This window comes from Astatotilapia calliptera, chromosome 4, assembly GCF_964374335.1.
Source record: "Astatotilapia calliptera chromosome 4, fAstCal68.1, whole genome shotgun sequence".
Classification (NCBI taxonomy): Eukaryota; Metazoa; Chordata; class Actinopteri; order Cichliformes; family Cichlidae; genus Astatotilapia; species Astatotilapia calliptera.
In genome coordinates this window covers 34,715,309-34,732,650 of record NC_137425.1, presented here as the reverse complement: position 1 = coordinate 34,732,650, position 17,342 = coordinate 34,715,309, and the positions used below count along the sequence as shown (strand labels likewise).

At 39.2% G+C, this 17,342-nt stretch overlaps 2 protein-coding genes across 2 annotated transcripts; both read right to left on the bottom strand.

The window, feature by feature from the left end:
• Positions 1 to 2,406: 2,406 nt before the first annotated feature.
• On the bottom strand, positions 2,407 to 9,602 carry LOC113034060 (endonuclease domain-containing 1 protein-like). The gene is made up of 2 exons (XM_026188354.2): positions 8,988 to 9,602; positions 2,407 to 3,081 (listed from the first exon to the last, which is right to left on the bottom strand). Exon 2 carries the CDS (start codon positions 3,052 to 3,054, stop codon positions 2,503 to 2,505), a length of 552 nt encoding a protein of 183 aa, XP_026044139.2. The 5' UTR covers positions 3,055 to 3,081; positions 8,988 to 9,602; the 3' UTR covers positions 2,407 to 2,502.
• Positions 9,603 to 9,632: 30 nt separating this feature from the next.
• LOC113034061 (tripartite motif-containing protein 16-like) lies at positions 9,633 to 12,151 on the bottom strand. Its single transcript, XM_026188355.2, has one exon. It carries the CDS (start codon positions 11,935 to 11,937, stop codon positions 10,435 to 10,437), a length of 1,503 nt encoding a protein of 500 aa, XP_026044140.2. The 5' UTR covers positions 11,938 to 12,151; the 3' UTR covers positions 9,633 to 10,434.
• Positions 12,152 to 17,342: the final 5,191 nt, after the last annotated feature.

The window sequence follows — 17,342 nt, the reverse complement described above, 5'->3', positions numbered from 1 at the left end:
CACACGTGGGGCATCGGCTTTTCACCGGAACAACACTTAGTTTTTATTATTGAACTCTCGCGTGCACTCTTCAGCATAACAGGAAGCATCCTTTCAAAATAAAATCACAACAGATGACAACGAGGGCATACCTATTAACTAGCTCAACATTTACCACACGAATAATAATTGCAGTAATGCTGGAGTGCTACATTTGCGTTGAGTGAGAAAAAAAAATGTTTAAGCTTAAAGAGGGGCTTGAATTTTTTTTTTGAGTTTACAAATGCGCAAGTGCAAAAATGTACTCCCCCTACCCCCAGTGCCCCAACAAACTCATTCATTTTGTGTTCAGAATCAGCTGGTTCAGAATAATTTTAAATTTACACAAAGAAAATCAAATTAATTTGGTATTTTTTAATTACATTTATGAACAACTAACAAAATTTGTATGTGTTCTTTGAAAGAAGGACCTGAATCTGTTTTTTGAGTGCAATTATACCCTGGACCCTACAGAGTTAAGCATTTTTTTAGAGTAACGTAAAGTAACATAACGTAATAGTTATTTTTCAAGTAATTAATTACTTTTAGAATGTTGTAACCCAGTTACTTTTTTGAAGAAGTAACTAGTAACTATAATTAATTACTTTTTCAAAATAACTTGCCCAACACTTCTAATGACATCATAAACCTCTGACTTATGTTACATTAAAGAGACACCACACCATTGTGACTGTTGCAGCAGGATCAGTGGCACAGGGGTTAATCACAGAATTGAAAATGATAAAAAAGAACTCTGGGCTTGTGACTGTAACCCTGAAGGATCTGACAAGACTCAGGATGGTCAATTTTAGCTTTTTTAACTTTGAGGTTCGGCACTTTGCAGTGCACTCTGCTCCAACCCTCCGCTGTAGCCGCTCCTCCCTTCTCTCCGGCCCAGCCACTACTGAAATAGGGAAAGTATTAGTGATGGGATTTACGGCTCTTTTTAGAGAACTGGCTCTTTCGGCTCGGCTCACTAAAAAGAACCGGATCTTTTGGCTCCGAACCGGCTCTTCAGGTTGTTTTGTTGCTGTAATTAATTATCAACAACAATATAAAATTATGCACAAAAGGAATTAGTAATGTAAAAAAAACGTGGTTTTCTTTATATATGTTTATATATAAATATTTATGGGGGCCCCTAGAGATGAAACATGTATTAATACACAAACACTCATATATATATTCAAATAATTAAAAAAAAAAACTTCATTAATCTGTTACTACCACACCCTCAGTCCGATTGTTGGTACTTCCTGACTTGTGTAGCCACGAGGTAACAAAAGCTCAACACAGCCCCTAGCATCCTGGAGCACTTCTGTTGTGTTTTGGAGTTTGTACGTGCTTTGTCTCTAAGGGACACTGTAAATATACTTTTTATGTATTCACTCCACATAAAATGTAATAAATAAATTCTAAAATACAAAAACACATTTCAACTTTTAACTACTTAAATTTTCAGCTTTTTCCTTTTAAACAAATGAAAGTGAAACAACACAAAACACTGCAAACCACAACACAATAAAATATAACTTATAAAATATAAGCCAAACTGACATCTGTCCGACAGCCAAACCCATCTGTTCTCTGATTGGATTGTTACATTTGTGATTGACATGACATTGACCAATCAGATGAAAGGAAGAAAAATAGGGTCAAAATTCGTACTTGTAACTTGCAGGGTTTTTTTTGGCTAAGTCCACACACAAATCTTTTTTACACACACACAAATTTTTTCTACACATACAAAACCGATTTACAAGTACAAAATATTTATGACCACATTTTGAGCCAATAAATGCAGCTAATATGTCCTCTTTTAAGGCAGGAGCTTCCACCTCCGCTCTGCTGCGTCTGGGGCACCAGAGCCGGAGTAGGGAAGAGCTGGAACAAACCATTTTGGGAGGGGGGGGGGGGGGGGGGGGGGGGGTTATCGATTTCTGTTGTTAAAATGTTCCATCTCAATTACGTACTGTATGCTTTTTATATTTTAGTAGTGTGTCCCACAAACAGCAAATATTGTCAAAAAAGTAAGAAATCTTTGGGGGTGCTGAAGCACCAAAAATGGGCTAAAATCGCCCCTGGATGTAAGCATCATCATCTCATTAAATTATCCTTTTGAATATTTATTGAGTGTAAACCCTCCAAAGAGCATTCTTTCACCACCAAAATTTAATCACCTCATCTCTATATAATGTGAAAAATATAATAAAATATTATACTTTATGAAAATAAAGGAAAATAGGTAGTTTTTTACAAATGTATTATTTAACCCGTCCTGCAGCACAAGGCTGTACGATGTTTTCACTTTTTTGAAGAAACTCAGATATGTTATGTTTCTAAAATATAATTTTGTTTTAACTTAATGATAAAAACATTACAGTTTTATTTATTATTCTTTATTTCATTTCATTTATTTCACTTTTATCTTAACACATTTAAGTATTTGATTTTTTTAGTTCAACCAAAAGCAAAAAAAGACTTTTATTCCTTACATTCATTTTTAAAGAGACTCATTTTAGGCATCTTTAGCCTTTTTTGCAGGATCTTCTCCAGGTCCTCCAAGGACATCTCCATCACATCATGGCCATCTTCTGTGTTTTTTTTCACAATGTCATCTTTACTGTTGGGATCATTTCTTCCCACTGCAGCAAAAGTAGGAAAGTATTCCTGCAGTCCAGCTGTGAACGTTGGGCAGCAGTAAGCAGTCCAAAAGTACTCAGGAACAGTCACCCTGTTATTGATCGTGGGTTCATCTTTCTCATAAGGCATGACTCCAGTGATAACATACATTTTTGATGTGCAGACTTTAAGTCTTTCTGCCATCCTATCTTCCAGATTGCTCCAGGGGCCGTTATTGAACTTTTCCATTTGAGGAACAATATTTGTCAGGGTGAAGGTAGCCTTTTTGTCTTCTTCTGTCTGTTGGTGACCACTGGGGGCGAGGTGGCCTCTGCTATAACCAGAGTTTCTATAGTCTTGATTGACTGCCTGGCTGTTCTTCACATTTTGGTCAGGATGTCTTTGGTACTTCATTCCTGTGTTGAATTCGTCTGATACCAGCTGAATGACAACAAAGACAGACTTTTTATTTCTTTAGAAGCTACAAAGATTATTTATCATTCTTCATACTGTGTGTGCAAATAGTCTTTCAGTGTGAGTTTGTGGGAATGTGTAACACTGAGAGCGTACTGTCATACTGCACAGTCATGTCATTTTGAAATGTGAGAGAGCAAATAAAATCCTACAGACTTTTTTAACCATCGTTTTATTGAAGATCATCTAATCTTGTGTATGTTTTCTTCTTTATCTTGTCCTGTTATTTATTCAGTTATACTTGTGTTATTTAAGTTATTATGTGGTATAGTATGACGATATCTAAGGCAGGACAGGCAGGAGGAAAATAACTGCTTTAAATGTGTTGCATATTGTTTGAGGTGATGGAGAACAATGTGGCAGTAAAATGCAGAGAATACACACTTCAACAAACAGTTAACATCCAAACGAGCGATTCCTTCACATTGTAACTATTGTTCTTCATCCTCTCTAAGAAAACCATCTTTAAAATAAACCGTATCAGTCAAAAGAGAGCAGTTCAAATGACTGTCTTTGAACATCACACAGTGATATTTTACATAGCTTACCCGTGGTTCAATCATCCAGTTTATATTGTTGGGCCTAGATCCCTCTCCAGAACTGAGTATATACGCAGAGAACAATGGTATACGACGGTTTCTGTCATACAGGGTGGCAAAGTGGTATTGACTTTTATAGTACTGACATAATGCCTGGTAGCCGTCTCCACTGATGCCCTGTGGTATCGTTTCTGCGTAGAAAAATTCAATGCATGGTTTAAAGTCAGCAGTGATCTTTCCATAGAAGAGAACACTGATAAACGTGAACAGTGATGAAAAAAAACCCATCCTTCCTTTGAGACAGCTCTCACAGCAAAGTAGAAGGTAGACTGAACCTTTCTCCTGAAAATGAGGGTTGGAGTTAAATACTGTCAGCCTCTGGGTGGTGGCAGTGATGGTGGGTGGTGGCAGTGATGGTGGCTGGTACTAATGCAGATACCAAACACAGGCTGCTGTTTAACAAAGGACAGGGCACTTGATTATCCAAAGTTTTTATCCTACAGTGTCTATAAATTTATGACAGTGTCATGTGTACGCATTGTAACATAATGTTTTACATACAATCTTAAAGAATATGCAAACCATTTTAACTGTACGCCCAGCGAACTAGTACTGACCTCTGACACATAGTTGCACCTGGTTGCAACTGAATGCAGAAAGCATTCAGACTTTTGAAACACACACGCATAAATATATATAAACAACATTTTTTTTCTATCTGGCTGCTTATTGTATTATGCAAATAATTTCTGCTGAATAAGAAAATCAACTAATAAAATACATGCGGATTTTACATAAACCTAAACTCAGGTGACAGTGTGGTGACCTGCGCCTATTCAAACGTTTTCTTATTTGCATGCACACGACCTGAGTGAGTGAATGAGTGTGTGTGGGGCCCCATACTCAGCTGAAAACAAACGGAGCCTCCTGTTCAGTGGCCTCCAGACTCTGGAACTTTTCTCTCTTCCTTCTTTCGATTTGAGACTCTGTGATCTCTTTAAAAAATGAGTTAAAAACAAATGTTTTAAATCTGCTTTCTATTAATTTTGCTTGTTATTTTTTCATTGTTGGGTCTTGTGAAGCACTTTGTGATTTTATATCTTGAAAGTTGCTATATAAATAAAATTTTACTTACTTACTTACTTACTTAATATATACAGTCCACTATACAGTTTAAAGTGTCATATCAAGTAAAATGCAACTAAAGAAGAAACTAATGGAAAAGACAACAATTTCTTAACCCTGAGATGTATTTTTATTTTTCTATAGTTAATTTTTCAAAATTTTAAGTTTTAATGAACGCCTTCTGTTTCTATACATTTCTATACATTCAGTTCGTTCTTTTATAAAAATTATTTTACAATAAATGGTTACTTGTTTACTGCTATAGTTTAGGACACTGACATAGTATAGTCTCTGGTATAGTGCGTACACTGTTCCCTGTTATAGTCTGCTCAGAGCGCTACGCTTCCACTGCTGTAGATATACTCATAGGACTCTGTAGATCTGTTACCACACACCAGCACATCTGTATATATTTAGCAAATCTGTATATTTGTTCATAGTACATCTCTATATCTGCCCATCTGTATAGCAATATAGAACATCTGTATGCTATACCGATCATCTCTATATCTGTACATATGTACTGTATATTTGGTCTCTCTGTACATAATCTGTTCATAACTATTGCCCCATTTATACTACTCTTATCTGTATATATCAGTATATCCATACATTAGGCCGTAGTACAGCTGTATATTTGCTTAACTTAACTGTAGAATTTCTCTGATTGCACTTCTAATTAGATGCAAACTGTATTTCGTTACACTGTATTTATACATGTGTAATGACAATAAAGTTGAATCCTAATCCTAAAGATACCACACATAAATAAATTCAAGTTATGTGTTGTTTGTTCCACCATTAATGATTATGATTGATTACACTGATGACACTGAACGCTAATGATGAGGTAATGAGGTTCAACATGATTTTTATCTAAAACCTGTTTTTTGTTGTTTTTTTTTACTTGAGCAAAAGAAATTTGTTTTATTTTATTTTATTTTATTTATTCATTTATTTATTTTGTCCCGTTTGGATCTTTAGCATCAGAATTGTTGTCTTAAGGCCAAGAAAGATGCCAAGCAGATTTATTTTACCAAGTGGATCATCATGGCCTTGCCATATTGGTCCATTTGATTGACCTTTATTATAATTATGAATTTATTTTATTTTCAGTTGCTACAAACGAGACAGACATGACTGGGGGATAGGACAGGGAGAAAGAATGAAAGAAAGAGAGGGAGAGAAAGAAAACCAAAGGGGAGAAGAGACGGTGAGAAAGGGGGGGGGGGGGGGGGGGAGGAAACAAACAAACAAAACACCTGGATCACCTGTATGGAGAAAAAAAACAGAAGAGAAAGCAAACAACAAAGAGCAACATAATAAAAAAACAGCACCATCACAATAAACTAGCTAGCAGTAGATAACAGTAGATACTAAATAATAAACGATATTGTGCAGCACGCAAGATAGACAGCGCACAATGTGCTTTGAGGCAGCAGCCAAGAAAGCTGTAGTCCGCGTCTGTGAATACCCGTGTGTGCACCTGTGTGCATACCTGTGTGCATACCTGTGTGGATCAGCATGCTTGCATTCCAAAGGATTCTCCATGTAACGATCTGCTAGGGAGTGTGGGGGGCCACAGCCCCGTCCCCCAGGGCATGAAGCAGGTATGGAGGAGATCCAGGCCCCAGATATCCAGAGGCCCCAGAGTACAAGGACCTGAGGAGGACCACCAAAGGGGGGGGGGGGGGGGGGGACCGTGCCACCCTCCTGGGAAGAGCTGAGTAGAGCCCCAAAGGAGAGGTCGCCCCGCAGCTACGGAGCAGAGGCCAGAGGGGGTTGCAGTGGCGTGCCCGCGGGCTCTGCCGGCAGCCAGCTGTGGCAGAGAGGACCAAGCTTCAGGCCCAGAGGCCAGAGGCCTGAGGGCATCCCACCCCCCGGAAGGAGCCCAGCCGGGCCACAGGCGCCCGGCCCCGCCAATCGGCCACCAGGAGTGAGCCGGTACATACATGAGCGCCAAGCCCCAGACAACAAGGACCACCAACACACCAACGTCTGATGGGGAGGGAAGAAAGGGAGGGGCAAGCGGACCCTCCCTGGGGCCAGCTCCCCCGCTGACTCCAGTAGGCACCCCCACACTCTGGAACCACCTGCAAAGATATAACAACCTCCCCACCATTTAGAGAGCCCCCTAGTACGGGCTAGGGGGCTCCAGAAATTTGTTTTAATCCGTGTCAGTCTTATAACAAAGTCATGGGGTTGAAAAATGTTATTAAAATCAAATCATCATGAGAAAAGAACGCCTTTAAAGTTCATCCAGTAAACACAAAGGACTGATCATTCTACTGAGTGTAGTCAGCTGCTTTGCTTACATGACAGATAAATAGACAAAGAAGCCAGTTGATTCGGGTTGATATGTGAATGGAAAAACTGAAAACGTCTGATCTACTTTTGACCACATTTGCCTGTGAACTCACAGTAGGCACAGTATCTACTCAGTAAGAAAATGAACTGATTAAATGCTGCTCATGCATGGCTGGAGGCTGAGGTCAGTTTAAAGTGATGTCACTACAGAGATATTTCCATCACACATCCTGATGCTCTCTAAGAACTGATGAGGCAGCATAAAGTTTCAGTCAAAAACAAGACTTTAATTTAGGAGGACGGTTTGAAGCACCCGGGCTGGATGCAGCAGCTGTGAAAGGAAGAAGAATTTGTGATCGTCATCAGCTGGAAATTAAACTGCGTTGGAACTTCATGTGAAGCTGTCTGTTCTTTTCTTTCCTGTCCTCATATGTGTCCAGTTCGGCCTCATGTGTGTCATGGCTTACTTGCTGTACGGTCAACAAATATGCATCATCGGGGTCACATTTGTGGAGGGTGGTGTCATTTAGTGAACTGACCATTAAACATGATATGTGTTAATATTATAATAATACAGTAAATTCAGCATGGCTGTGTGTGTTTTATTAGGATTAGGAAAGCTTCAGTGATCTATGTGGTTATTAAAGAAACCTTGCTCACTGTGGTGTATTGTGTATATCATTGAATCTGTCAGACTTCAGCATTATCCAGTTTATTTTTAGCCCTGCTAATAACACAACTTAATCTGTAAACAAGTTAAAGATTACAGTGGGGCAAAAAAGTATTTAAAATCAGAAAGAGGAAGTACACTGCAGCCAGTAACTGCGTATGTCCTCTTAAAAGGGAAGAGAAATAAACACATATGGGACAATTCTCCCCAAATTAGACAAAATATGACCATAAGTGTCCTTTTCTGAGTCATGTTCTTCTCTACACACAACTCTTGGCCTCCAGGGCATAAAACTTTGGACTTATAACTGTGATATAAGTCCTCACAGCGCACCAAGCACGGAGAAAACTCAGTCTCAGTGCTTCAAAATTCTCACAAGATTCAAAAACTGTTTCTGTCATTTATCTGCCCAAGAACTTCATCAAATGGACCTCTATGGGTCCAGTAATCTTCAGCACATGTATCTCACTGCAGCCCGTGAGGATTTAAAACAGTTTCTTGTCTCAGTGCACCCAGCATTAACTTATCAGATGGATCGCAGCCGATCCATCAATATCAACACAATTGTGTATCCCCATGTACACAACTGATTCTTCACTTGTGCACAGCACATCTAGTAATATCTTCAGAATTACTTCAACATGGTCAACATTGATTTTCCTTTAAAATCAACTTTCCATTAGAACTCAAAATCACAACTGACTCGATTCTCTGAAATCCTGAGCCACTTAGACACCTTGCCCAGTTCTAGGTGCCCTTCTCATCAGACTTCCACGTCCGGAATTACTCTTTTTACTCACAAATAAGTGTCTCCTAAAATGATCCTGTCAATCATTGGCTATTTTTAAAACCAAGCCCACAACTCTTGGCAGGTGCCACCTGCAGTATGCCCACGCCGGAGCCCCCTTCCAACGTCTCAGAGGGGTAGGAGGTTCTTCAACCCCGTGAGTTTGACACTTATTAAACCATAAACTGACCAATTACCTATGATCCTGTGTTATCCTAAACACACATTGGTCTCTTTTACCATAAAATACCATATGACCTTTAACTCAGTACTGTCATTCTCAAGGTTTCATTATCCTTACTTCAAAACTTCACTTTATTCTCAAGAATTTAGTTTTACCACTACTGAGCCAATTTAGTAGTTAAGATCATCACTCAGTGAACAGATAATTTAGAATTCATCCAATCTGCACAAATGTGCTTTTTGAACAGGTTTGTGCCTGTACCTTTAAATCTCTTTAGACCAGGCTTCTGTTCGCCTCATATCAGATCCAACCTTCGGCCACATTTCTTCTCTCTGTCACACGAAGAACCGGGCGGAAACACCAAATATTAACCCCGATTCTTTTGTCCCTGTGATAGAACAGAGAAACCCGACTCATAGTGTGTTAAAACATTTATATTTCTTTTTATTCAATCATCTTCTGGAAGAGAGAGACCCCTGCACAGCTCAAATGCCAGTTGCAGGATCTCTAACATTTTTAGCTCCAAGTGTGTCTTATATGGTGTTATTTCTGCACTTTACACGTCACACAGTCTCAAACATTGCTTATATGGCAAAGTTCCTCTTTTCTGTGTCTTATCTATTAATATATCTGTGCACTAAAACTTCCTGTTTTTCAGTCTGGCTGAGCACTTAGCTTGTGAGTCAAAAGTGGCCTTGCTCTACAAGCCTTCATTATTAAAGTACATAAAACAATCTAATGAGCAGATACACATTAAAAATATCTCTCTATTTCTTAACACTGCACTCACATGGACTCCACAGTCACCAGATCTCAGTACAATAGAGCACCTTTATGATGTGGTAAAATGAAGATTCACATCAGAGTTGTGCAGCTGACAAATCTGAAACAACTCTGTGACACCATCATGTCAATATGGACCAAAATCTTTGAAGCATGTTTTCAGCACCGCACCAGACAAATGGAGAAAACTTTATTGAAACTGGAAACTAAATAATTTTGAGTAAAACCAGTAAACTCTGTATCAGGTAGGAAAGAAAAACACCCACACTCTCCACAGGTCCTGCTGTTAGTTTACTGGATTTTATGATAAATACTTTTTTGTTGTCTCATAATTTCTAGAGGTTTTAGAAACACTGCCTTTGCTACTGATTTGCTAGACAATAAAACACTGGCCATACGAGACAATCAAATAAAAGTTATTTAAACTAAAACACTGTTTTGAAACTATTTACCTCACGCTCCATGGATGAAATATTCCCCCCAAAAACATAATCCACACTAAACAACATCAGCAGACAGGAAGCTGTTATGGCATCACATGACATTAAGTTTTATTTTTGAGATGTTTTGCAATCTAATCTGTTACATACAATATTGAAATGAATTGAATATTGAAATGAAATGCAAACAAAAATATCCAGGAATTTTGTTATCATCTTCAATTATCAGAAGTCTGACACGAATCAGAAAAGATTTAAAAATATGCTTTAGTATGTTTAGAGAAATGAAGCTTTATTGTACAAAATGTGCTATTTTCTAAGATTGAACTGATGAATTATCATTTGCCAGTTTTTACTAATCCACTACTTATAACATGAAAAAGTATAAAACAAAGACATTTTACCTTCAAATAAGTGACTATCTTGTTTATGGAGCGTCTTTACTTTTTGTTGCATAAGAGAATGATTTTATGAATTTTATCGTTTTAACATAAAATCTCACAGATTTCAGCGCTACCACCGTATACACCGAGCCCAACCAGGAGTGGTGTATAGTGCCGGGTACAGAAGCTATGGAGAAGAGTCATGGTTCGAGTGCTTTCAGAGACGCTGTAGAAGGACAGAAAAATGAAATTAGTTAAATCCTTATTCAGGAACACTCCAATTCTCGAGGACTGTGGACCTTTAATGAAAGTCCTGCTGCCTGAATGTCTGAATGTATAACCGCCACTGAAACACTCCAGCGCCCATGAACTGTTATCGTTTCCAAAAGCACTCTCTTTTCCTGATCTGCTTACACTGCTGTAAGCTAATGCTATAAAGACATCATCCCCGCTCCACTCCACCTCCCAGTAACAAGGTCCTGTGAAACTCTCTCTGCTCAACACCTGAGGCCAGTCAGTGAATCTGTCAGTGTGATCATAGCGCCTGATTGTCTGAGTATGACTATATTTTGCTTTTAAGCCAGGCCCAAGCACAACACGCTGGTGTGCTGTGTTTGGGTTAAATGTGATTTCACATTTATATTTTAGGAATTCAGCTCTGGTCTTGGGCTCTGACTCTGCCTGATAAACATCCCTTTGAGTTTCTTCAACAGCAGTTATGGTCCATTCAACACTGGACTGCAGTTTCTCTCTGGACTCTGACAAAGCTGCTGCTGCATCCTCGGTGTAGCTCTCAGGATGAATATTGATTCTGGCTGAGTCTGGAGCTTCACTGAGACGTGACAGCAAGGTGTAGTTGTGTAGAAACTGGGTGGGGTCCTCTGTGTGAGAGAGCTGCTCCAGCTCAGTTTTTCTCCTCCTCAGCTCAGAGATCTCCTGCTGCAGGACCTTCACACTTTTCTCTTTCTCTTTAATTTTCCTCTCGATGTTCTGCTGTCTCTCTTTGAGCTCTGTCTGCTTCTCGCTCATCTCTGCTGCAGTGGAAACTGTGTCGTGGCCTTTATGTTCATCCATGGAGCACAGATAACAGATACACTGCTGATCAGTGCGGCAGAAGATCTTCATCACCTCATTGTGGCGAGGGCACATGATCTCCTGGAGCTGCTGGGAGGGGTCCACCAGCTTGTGTTTCTTAAAGGCAGAGGATTCATAGTGAGGCTGGAGGTGCTGCTCACAGTAAGAGGCCAGACACTGCAGACAGGACTTGACAGCTTTCAGCTTTGTCTCAGTGCAGACGTCACAGCTCACATCTTCATGTTCAGCATGACAGAGATCAGCTTTAGCAGCTTGGAGTCCAGTCTTCTTTGTTTCCTCCACTAAATCTGCTATCACGGTGTTTCTCACCAGAGCAGGCCTCGGTGTGAAGGTCTGTCTGCACTGAGGACAGCTGTGGGTTTCCTTCTGATCCTCTTCATCCCAGTAGCTTTTAACACAGTTCATACAGTAGCTGTGTCCACAGGGAATAGTCACCGGCTCCTTCAGGAGATCCAAACAGATCGAGCAGCAGAGTTTGTCTCGGTTCACCTGGTTTTCTCGCTGCGCCATTTCCGGGACGCTAAATGCAATTTAGCTCGTTGTCGCCTCAATAATCCAACTCTTTTCAAACACTCAACGTCGGTTGGAAGAACACAGGAAAGCTTTATTCCTTTATTCTGCGTGGATATTAAGCAGGTCAAACTCACAAGTCTTCTTGCTGGATGATATAAAACTGCAGAAGTTTGACGGTCTGGAAATCTGAACGTTAGCTTAAGTAATCCAGCGAGGGTTGGTCTCTTAACAGCGCACAATTAACACAAAGGTACAAAGGAAGCGCAAAGTCCCTCCTCTTTATGTGAGCATGAAGAAGGTACAGAAGAAAAGAAAAATAGAAGTATATCACGTTATAACGTGAAAAGTTTATTGTTCTAACAAGATACTTTTCACGTTTGAACAACATAATATCACGTTCATACAATATAAATATTATATTGTACGAACGTATAAAGTTTTCACGTTATAACATATTGTATTGTTCGAACATGATATATTACCATAAAACAGTGAAGTGGGTGACAGTGCAGATCAGAGTGCGAGAAAATGGCTCGTTTATTGGAATGAATTAAGTTCTATTTTATGCTTGGATTGAGGCATGGGGAGATTTTGCTGTTATTGAGCAGTTTGGACAGTATTGTGATAAGCATGCGGACACTTAGAAGAAACCTAAAACGCATGGGACTGTACAGGAGAAAGAATGAGTCCGATCCGATTGAGGTAGCACGATTTCTTATTGATCAACTGGAGGAACACGGGAGGCTCCATGGATACAAACTACACCACCTGAACTGCATTCAGGCAGGTTATGTTGTCACGCAGAGTACTGTGAGACATTTTCTGAAATATCTTGGCCCTTATGCGATGTATATAACAAATCCTGGACCAAATTTCATGTGGCATATTGACTCCTATGGCAAACTGAAGCCTTTTGGAATCTGTATAAATGGAGCTATTGGTGGTTTTTCAAGAGTTATAATTTGGCTTCATGCCTATTCAACAAACAATGATCCCAAATTCATTGCTGGATATTTCATAGCAGAAGTTGAAAAGAGGATGGGAACACCTGTTAGGATTCACTCTGATTTGGGAACAGAAAATGTCATAATGGCCGAGATGCAACGATTCTTGCGATGGACTATGGATCCGAACGTCAGAAACTGTTTTATTACTGGGTCCAGCAATCACAATCAGCGTATTGAAGGCTGGTGGGCCTTTCTGAGACGACATCATGCTCAGCACTGGATAAATCGTCTCCAGGAACTAAAAGACCATGACTGCTTTTCTGGATGTTTTTTGGACAAGCAGCTCATATTGTTTACATGCCTGAACGTCATCGAGGTATGTAACCATGTTTATATTCTTTTAATGAGTCATTGTGTGTGTGTGTGTGTGTGTGTGTGTGTGTGTGTGTGTGTGTGTGTGTGTGTGTGTGTGTGTTAGAGAGACACAGAGAGAGAATAAAAAGTTTGCTTTAACACCCACCATGCACCATCCCTATTATTATCACTGCGTTCAGGATGTGAAAAAAATGCATATTTCACTGGCCAGAAACATAAAATGTCTAAAACAATTCACGTTTAATAATTACTTAAAATTTTCCACAGTATCACGTGTCTACCACTGTTATTCTTGTTGTTGAGTATTTTTGATAAACTCTGTTTTTCTGACTGTCACTGTGTGGTGCTTTTGGGTAACATGTTGAGCCCAGAGAAATGTGTTCTTTTAGTGATATGAGATTTTTTAATTTTTAATATTTAATAGGAAGAGCTGCAGCAAGTTGCACATATGTGGAACACCCACATAATACGCAGAAGCAGAAATGCAGTTGCTCCAAGTGGGCGTCCGATTCTCATGTACACCATCCCTCATCTCATTGGAGGACAGGATCATCTGAAAGAGGTTTCTCGGGAGGCAGTGGATGCTTGTAAGCAAGAAGGCCAACAGAGAGGACCTTATACCTGTGATGAAGCCGTTTTCAGCTTGTGTTGCCTTATAATGTCAGAGAACTTCTTACTTCCACCAAGCACAGCAGATGAATCTGTATCTCTTCCTGAGAGCCTATATACTGAAGGACTTATAAACCTAAATATAATTGGGCTTTGGGAATTTTTACGGACATATTTTTTGGTACAATGTTTTATTTGTGCAATAAACAATAGAAAAGACAATTATTATTATTTTGTTTGGATTTTCGGTTCAAGATAGTAGTATTAAATTCAGTTCTTTTGAATTCCTTTGGCGGCAGAAAAAGATTGGACTCAGAGTGGTCAAAGTTTAAAAAATTATCTTTATTTTACATTTCTGGAGGCCTGAACACACAAAGACTACTGCATTCAGCCAGCATGGTTATATTTCTGCAGCACGTCACACACACTCAGTTCCTCTTTCTTTTTGTGTCTGATTTCCTCTACAGCTCTGCACTAAACTTCCCCTTTCTAAAGTCTGTTGCCAGGGCGACCTGTCACCCTCTGACCTAGTTTTTGTCTCGTCTGGGCTTGGTTTCTAAAGGCCTCTCTTATTAAAATACATAAAACAATATAATCAGAAAATAAGCACTAAGAATATATATTTATTTTGTGACATACCCCCTTTTTAACTAATTTTATTAGTTAACCTAATTAACTGACTCCCTCAATAACTACTGTGAACTAAAAACAGATATAATTAGCTTTTTCTGGTAAAAGGTCCTACATCACTTTTGTCACTCTTTCCTCTTTCAAAAATTTACTCCTGCTTTCTTCACCCCCTTTAACGGGTAGCGCATATCCGGCCTTAACACTGTTTTTGGGCAACTTACATAACATAAAAATCCTACAAACTATTACTAAAGTCCCTCTCATTACTCTTCATTACTTTATGCTCACATTATAACCTCTGTGTAACAAGTTTTTGATCTTCTTTGCAATCTAAACAACTGCTCTTCTGAGAGGTTTCTCTGTGCTTCTTTTGGGTCACATCCGTGTCCCTCTCTCTTGGCCTGATCCGTTCAGACTGATCCTTCCTGGATTCTCGCCTACCCCTTCGTAGTTTTGCTGTGGTTCTGGAATCTGCTCCTTCTTCTGTAAAGGACAGAAAACGAAAACACCTCTCTCTGCTACGCCTCAATATTCTAATATGTTCATCAATTGTTATCTAAATTGTCCTAAGTTAGTTCAAACTATCATGTTCTGGGCTCTATCCTTTATATGTATTTAATCTCCATGTTCTTTATGTGTGTAACCGACGCTTTTAATTTTATTCGACACACCCAGGGGAAGATATACACCATCACCATATCAGCATAGATCTCCACTAGAAAGTACACTTCAAATGGTTTTTGTCTATCAGGGTTTACGCCCCTTTTTGCTTCAAGCAGATACCTAACATGCAAAAAGTTACAGTTAGCGACAGTCGCCACAGTTCCTTTTTTGATAACCTTTAACACACTTAAAGAGACAATTTCCCCGCCTCCGCTCCAGTTGTTTTCTGTCATTGCTCTCTTCACCCTTATCTCTGGAACATCTCGAGCACGTCTTGTACAAAACTGTTATTTTTACAGGCACAAATGCAGTTACAAGAAAAATATGTCTCACCTCTACCCTAGAAATAGGTCCACGTCATGTCTGTGTCTGTAAGCATGTTTGCATTCACCCCTAAGCACTCTAAATCCCTTTCCTACGATATTTCAATCCAGACAGTCACACTGAACAAAGCTTATGACCTTCACAAGACTGAGTGGGAACTCCTATGAGCACAATTGCAATGTGTGTATGAAAAATGATAATAAACGCTTATTCTAGAAATCCAAAAGAAATCAAACATTTTCAATCCTAACATCTTCCCTCCCTTCACCAAAGGATATGTTTTATTCAAGCTGCCGCCCCACAGTTTCCCCTTGAGTGTGGTATTCAGCTTCCTATGAACACCGGCATTTTATCTTCTAAAAAGGATTCAGTTTATTCTAATCCTTTGGTTTAAACATGAAAATAATGATTTCTGCCTAAGTTTTACCATACTTAAATTATCAAACACACAAAAAGTCATAAAATGATCATATAATCCATTGTTCCACATTAGACCTAAAACTCACCCTTTTTGACACATTTCCATGTGTCGAACAAAACCACAATTAGGAAATTAAAAGAAAAGAAAAAGGTTAATCATATTATTTCTCAGAACACCTCAGCAATTCTCCTCTCGAGTATATTTGCCAACAAACCTGTGTTAAGGAATAAAATCAGTTTAAGTATCATGTTAAATCTTTTGAACTCCTGGCTCCATCCAGAGCCTGCATCCTCGGAACTGCCTAGAAACAAACCTGTGTGTTAACCTGAACTTCACATTTGAAACTCAGTTTTCCCCACTTATGATCCAATCTGTGTTATAAGAAACAAAACTTAAAACAGTTATCAGTCATGTGCTTCATACAAAATTTCCATACCTTTTTAATTTCACCTCGATCCTCTGCGTGTCATGGTACTTCTTTTAATTTTGACTTTATCAGAGCTAACCAAAATGTGTTTTACTTTCCTTACTTTGCTCCTGTTTCCCTCCAGTACCACCTCGTATCACATACCCTTACCGATTGTGCTCTTTTAATAATTTACTGTTTTAAAGGGAAAAACCCTCGGTCCCCTGGACCAGTGTTTGTTATTCCATAACTCTATTCTTTTTATTAATACTTTCTCTTTATTGATTTTCATCTTATTTTACATACAGAACTAAAGAGGGCAAGGGAAACCAACACAGTCACATATGTTCACATATTCCAAAATACACAACGCCTTGTTTTACTTACACATACTACATATTACACAGGTGCAGGTTCCATTCAAACAAATTCGTAGCTGTCCCTCTGCATCACAGAGGTATCAGTTTCTAGTCTCTTGACGTATAACGATCCCATCGTTCCCAAAGTCTCTCTCCTTTCTCCTTCTGTAGCCGCAGTGAGAGGGTAATCAGTTCCATATGATGAATTGTGTTAATAATGTCTATGACCAGCTTCCGTGTGGGGGGGCTTGTCTGTAACCAACACTTAGTAATTGCCTTTTTGCATGCAACCATAACTATTTTCAGTAAGTATGAGTCTCTGTTATTTATATCCTCAGGGATATTCCCAAGGTACATGGTACTAAAGGAGAAGTCCAGTGTTACTTCCAGCACATCCATCACCATTTGTTTAATCTCCTCCCAAAAGGTCTTCAGTTTAGGGCATGACCAGAAGACATGGAAGCAACCTGCAGCGACCTCCCCGCACTCCCTCCAGCATGAAGCGCCTGAACCACTTATTTCGGATTTCTGCTTTGGTGTGATGAAGAATCTAATTAAATTCTTCCATCCAAAATCTCGCCATGTTAAAGAATTTGTGGTAGACAACACATTCTTCCACATCCGCAACCAATCTCCCTCTGAGATAGTTATACCTGCTTCTTTTTCCC

Coding starts and splice junctions, on each gene's coding strand:
- LOC113034060 (XM_026188354.2), bottom strand. CDS start 3,054: ATGAAGTACCAAAGACATCCTGACCAAAATGTGAAGAACAGCCAGGCA.
- LOC113034061 (XM_026188355.2), bottom strand. CDS start 11,937: ATGGCGCAGCGAGAAAACCAGGTGAACCGAGACAAACTCTGCTGCTCG.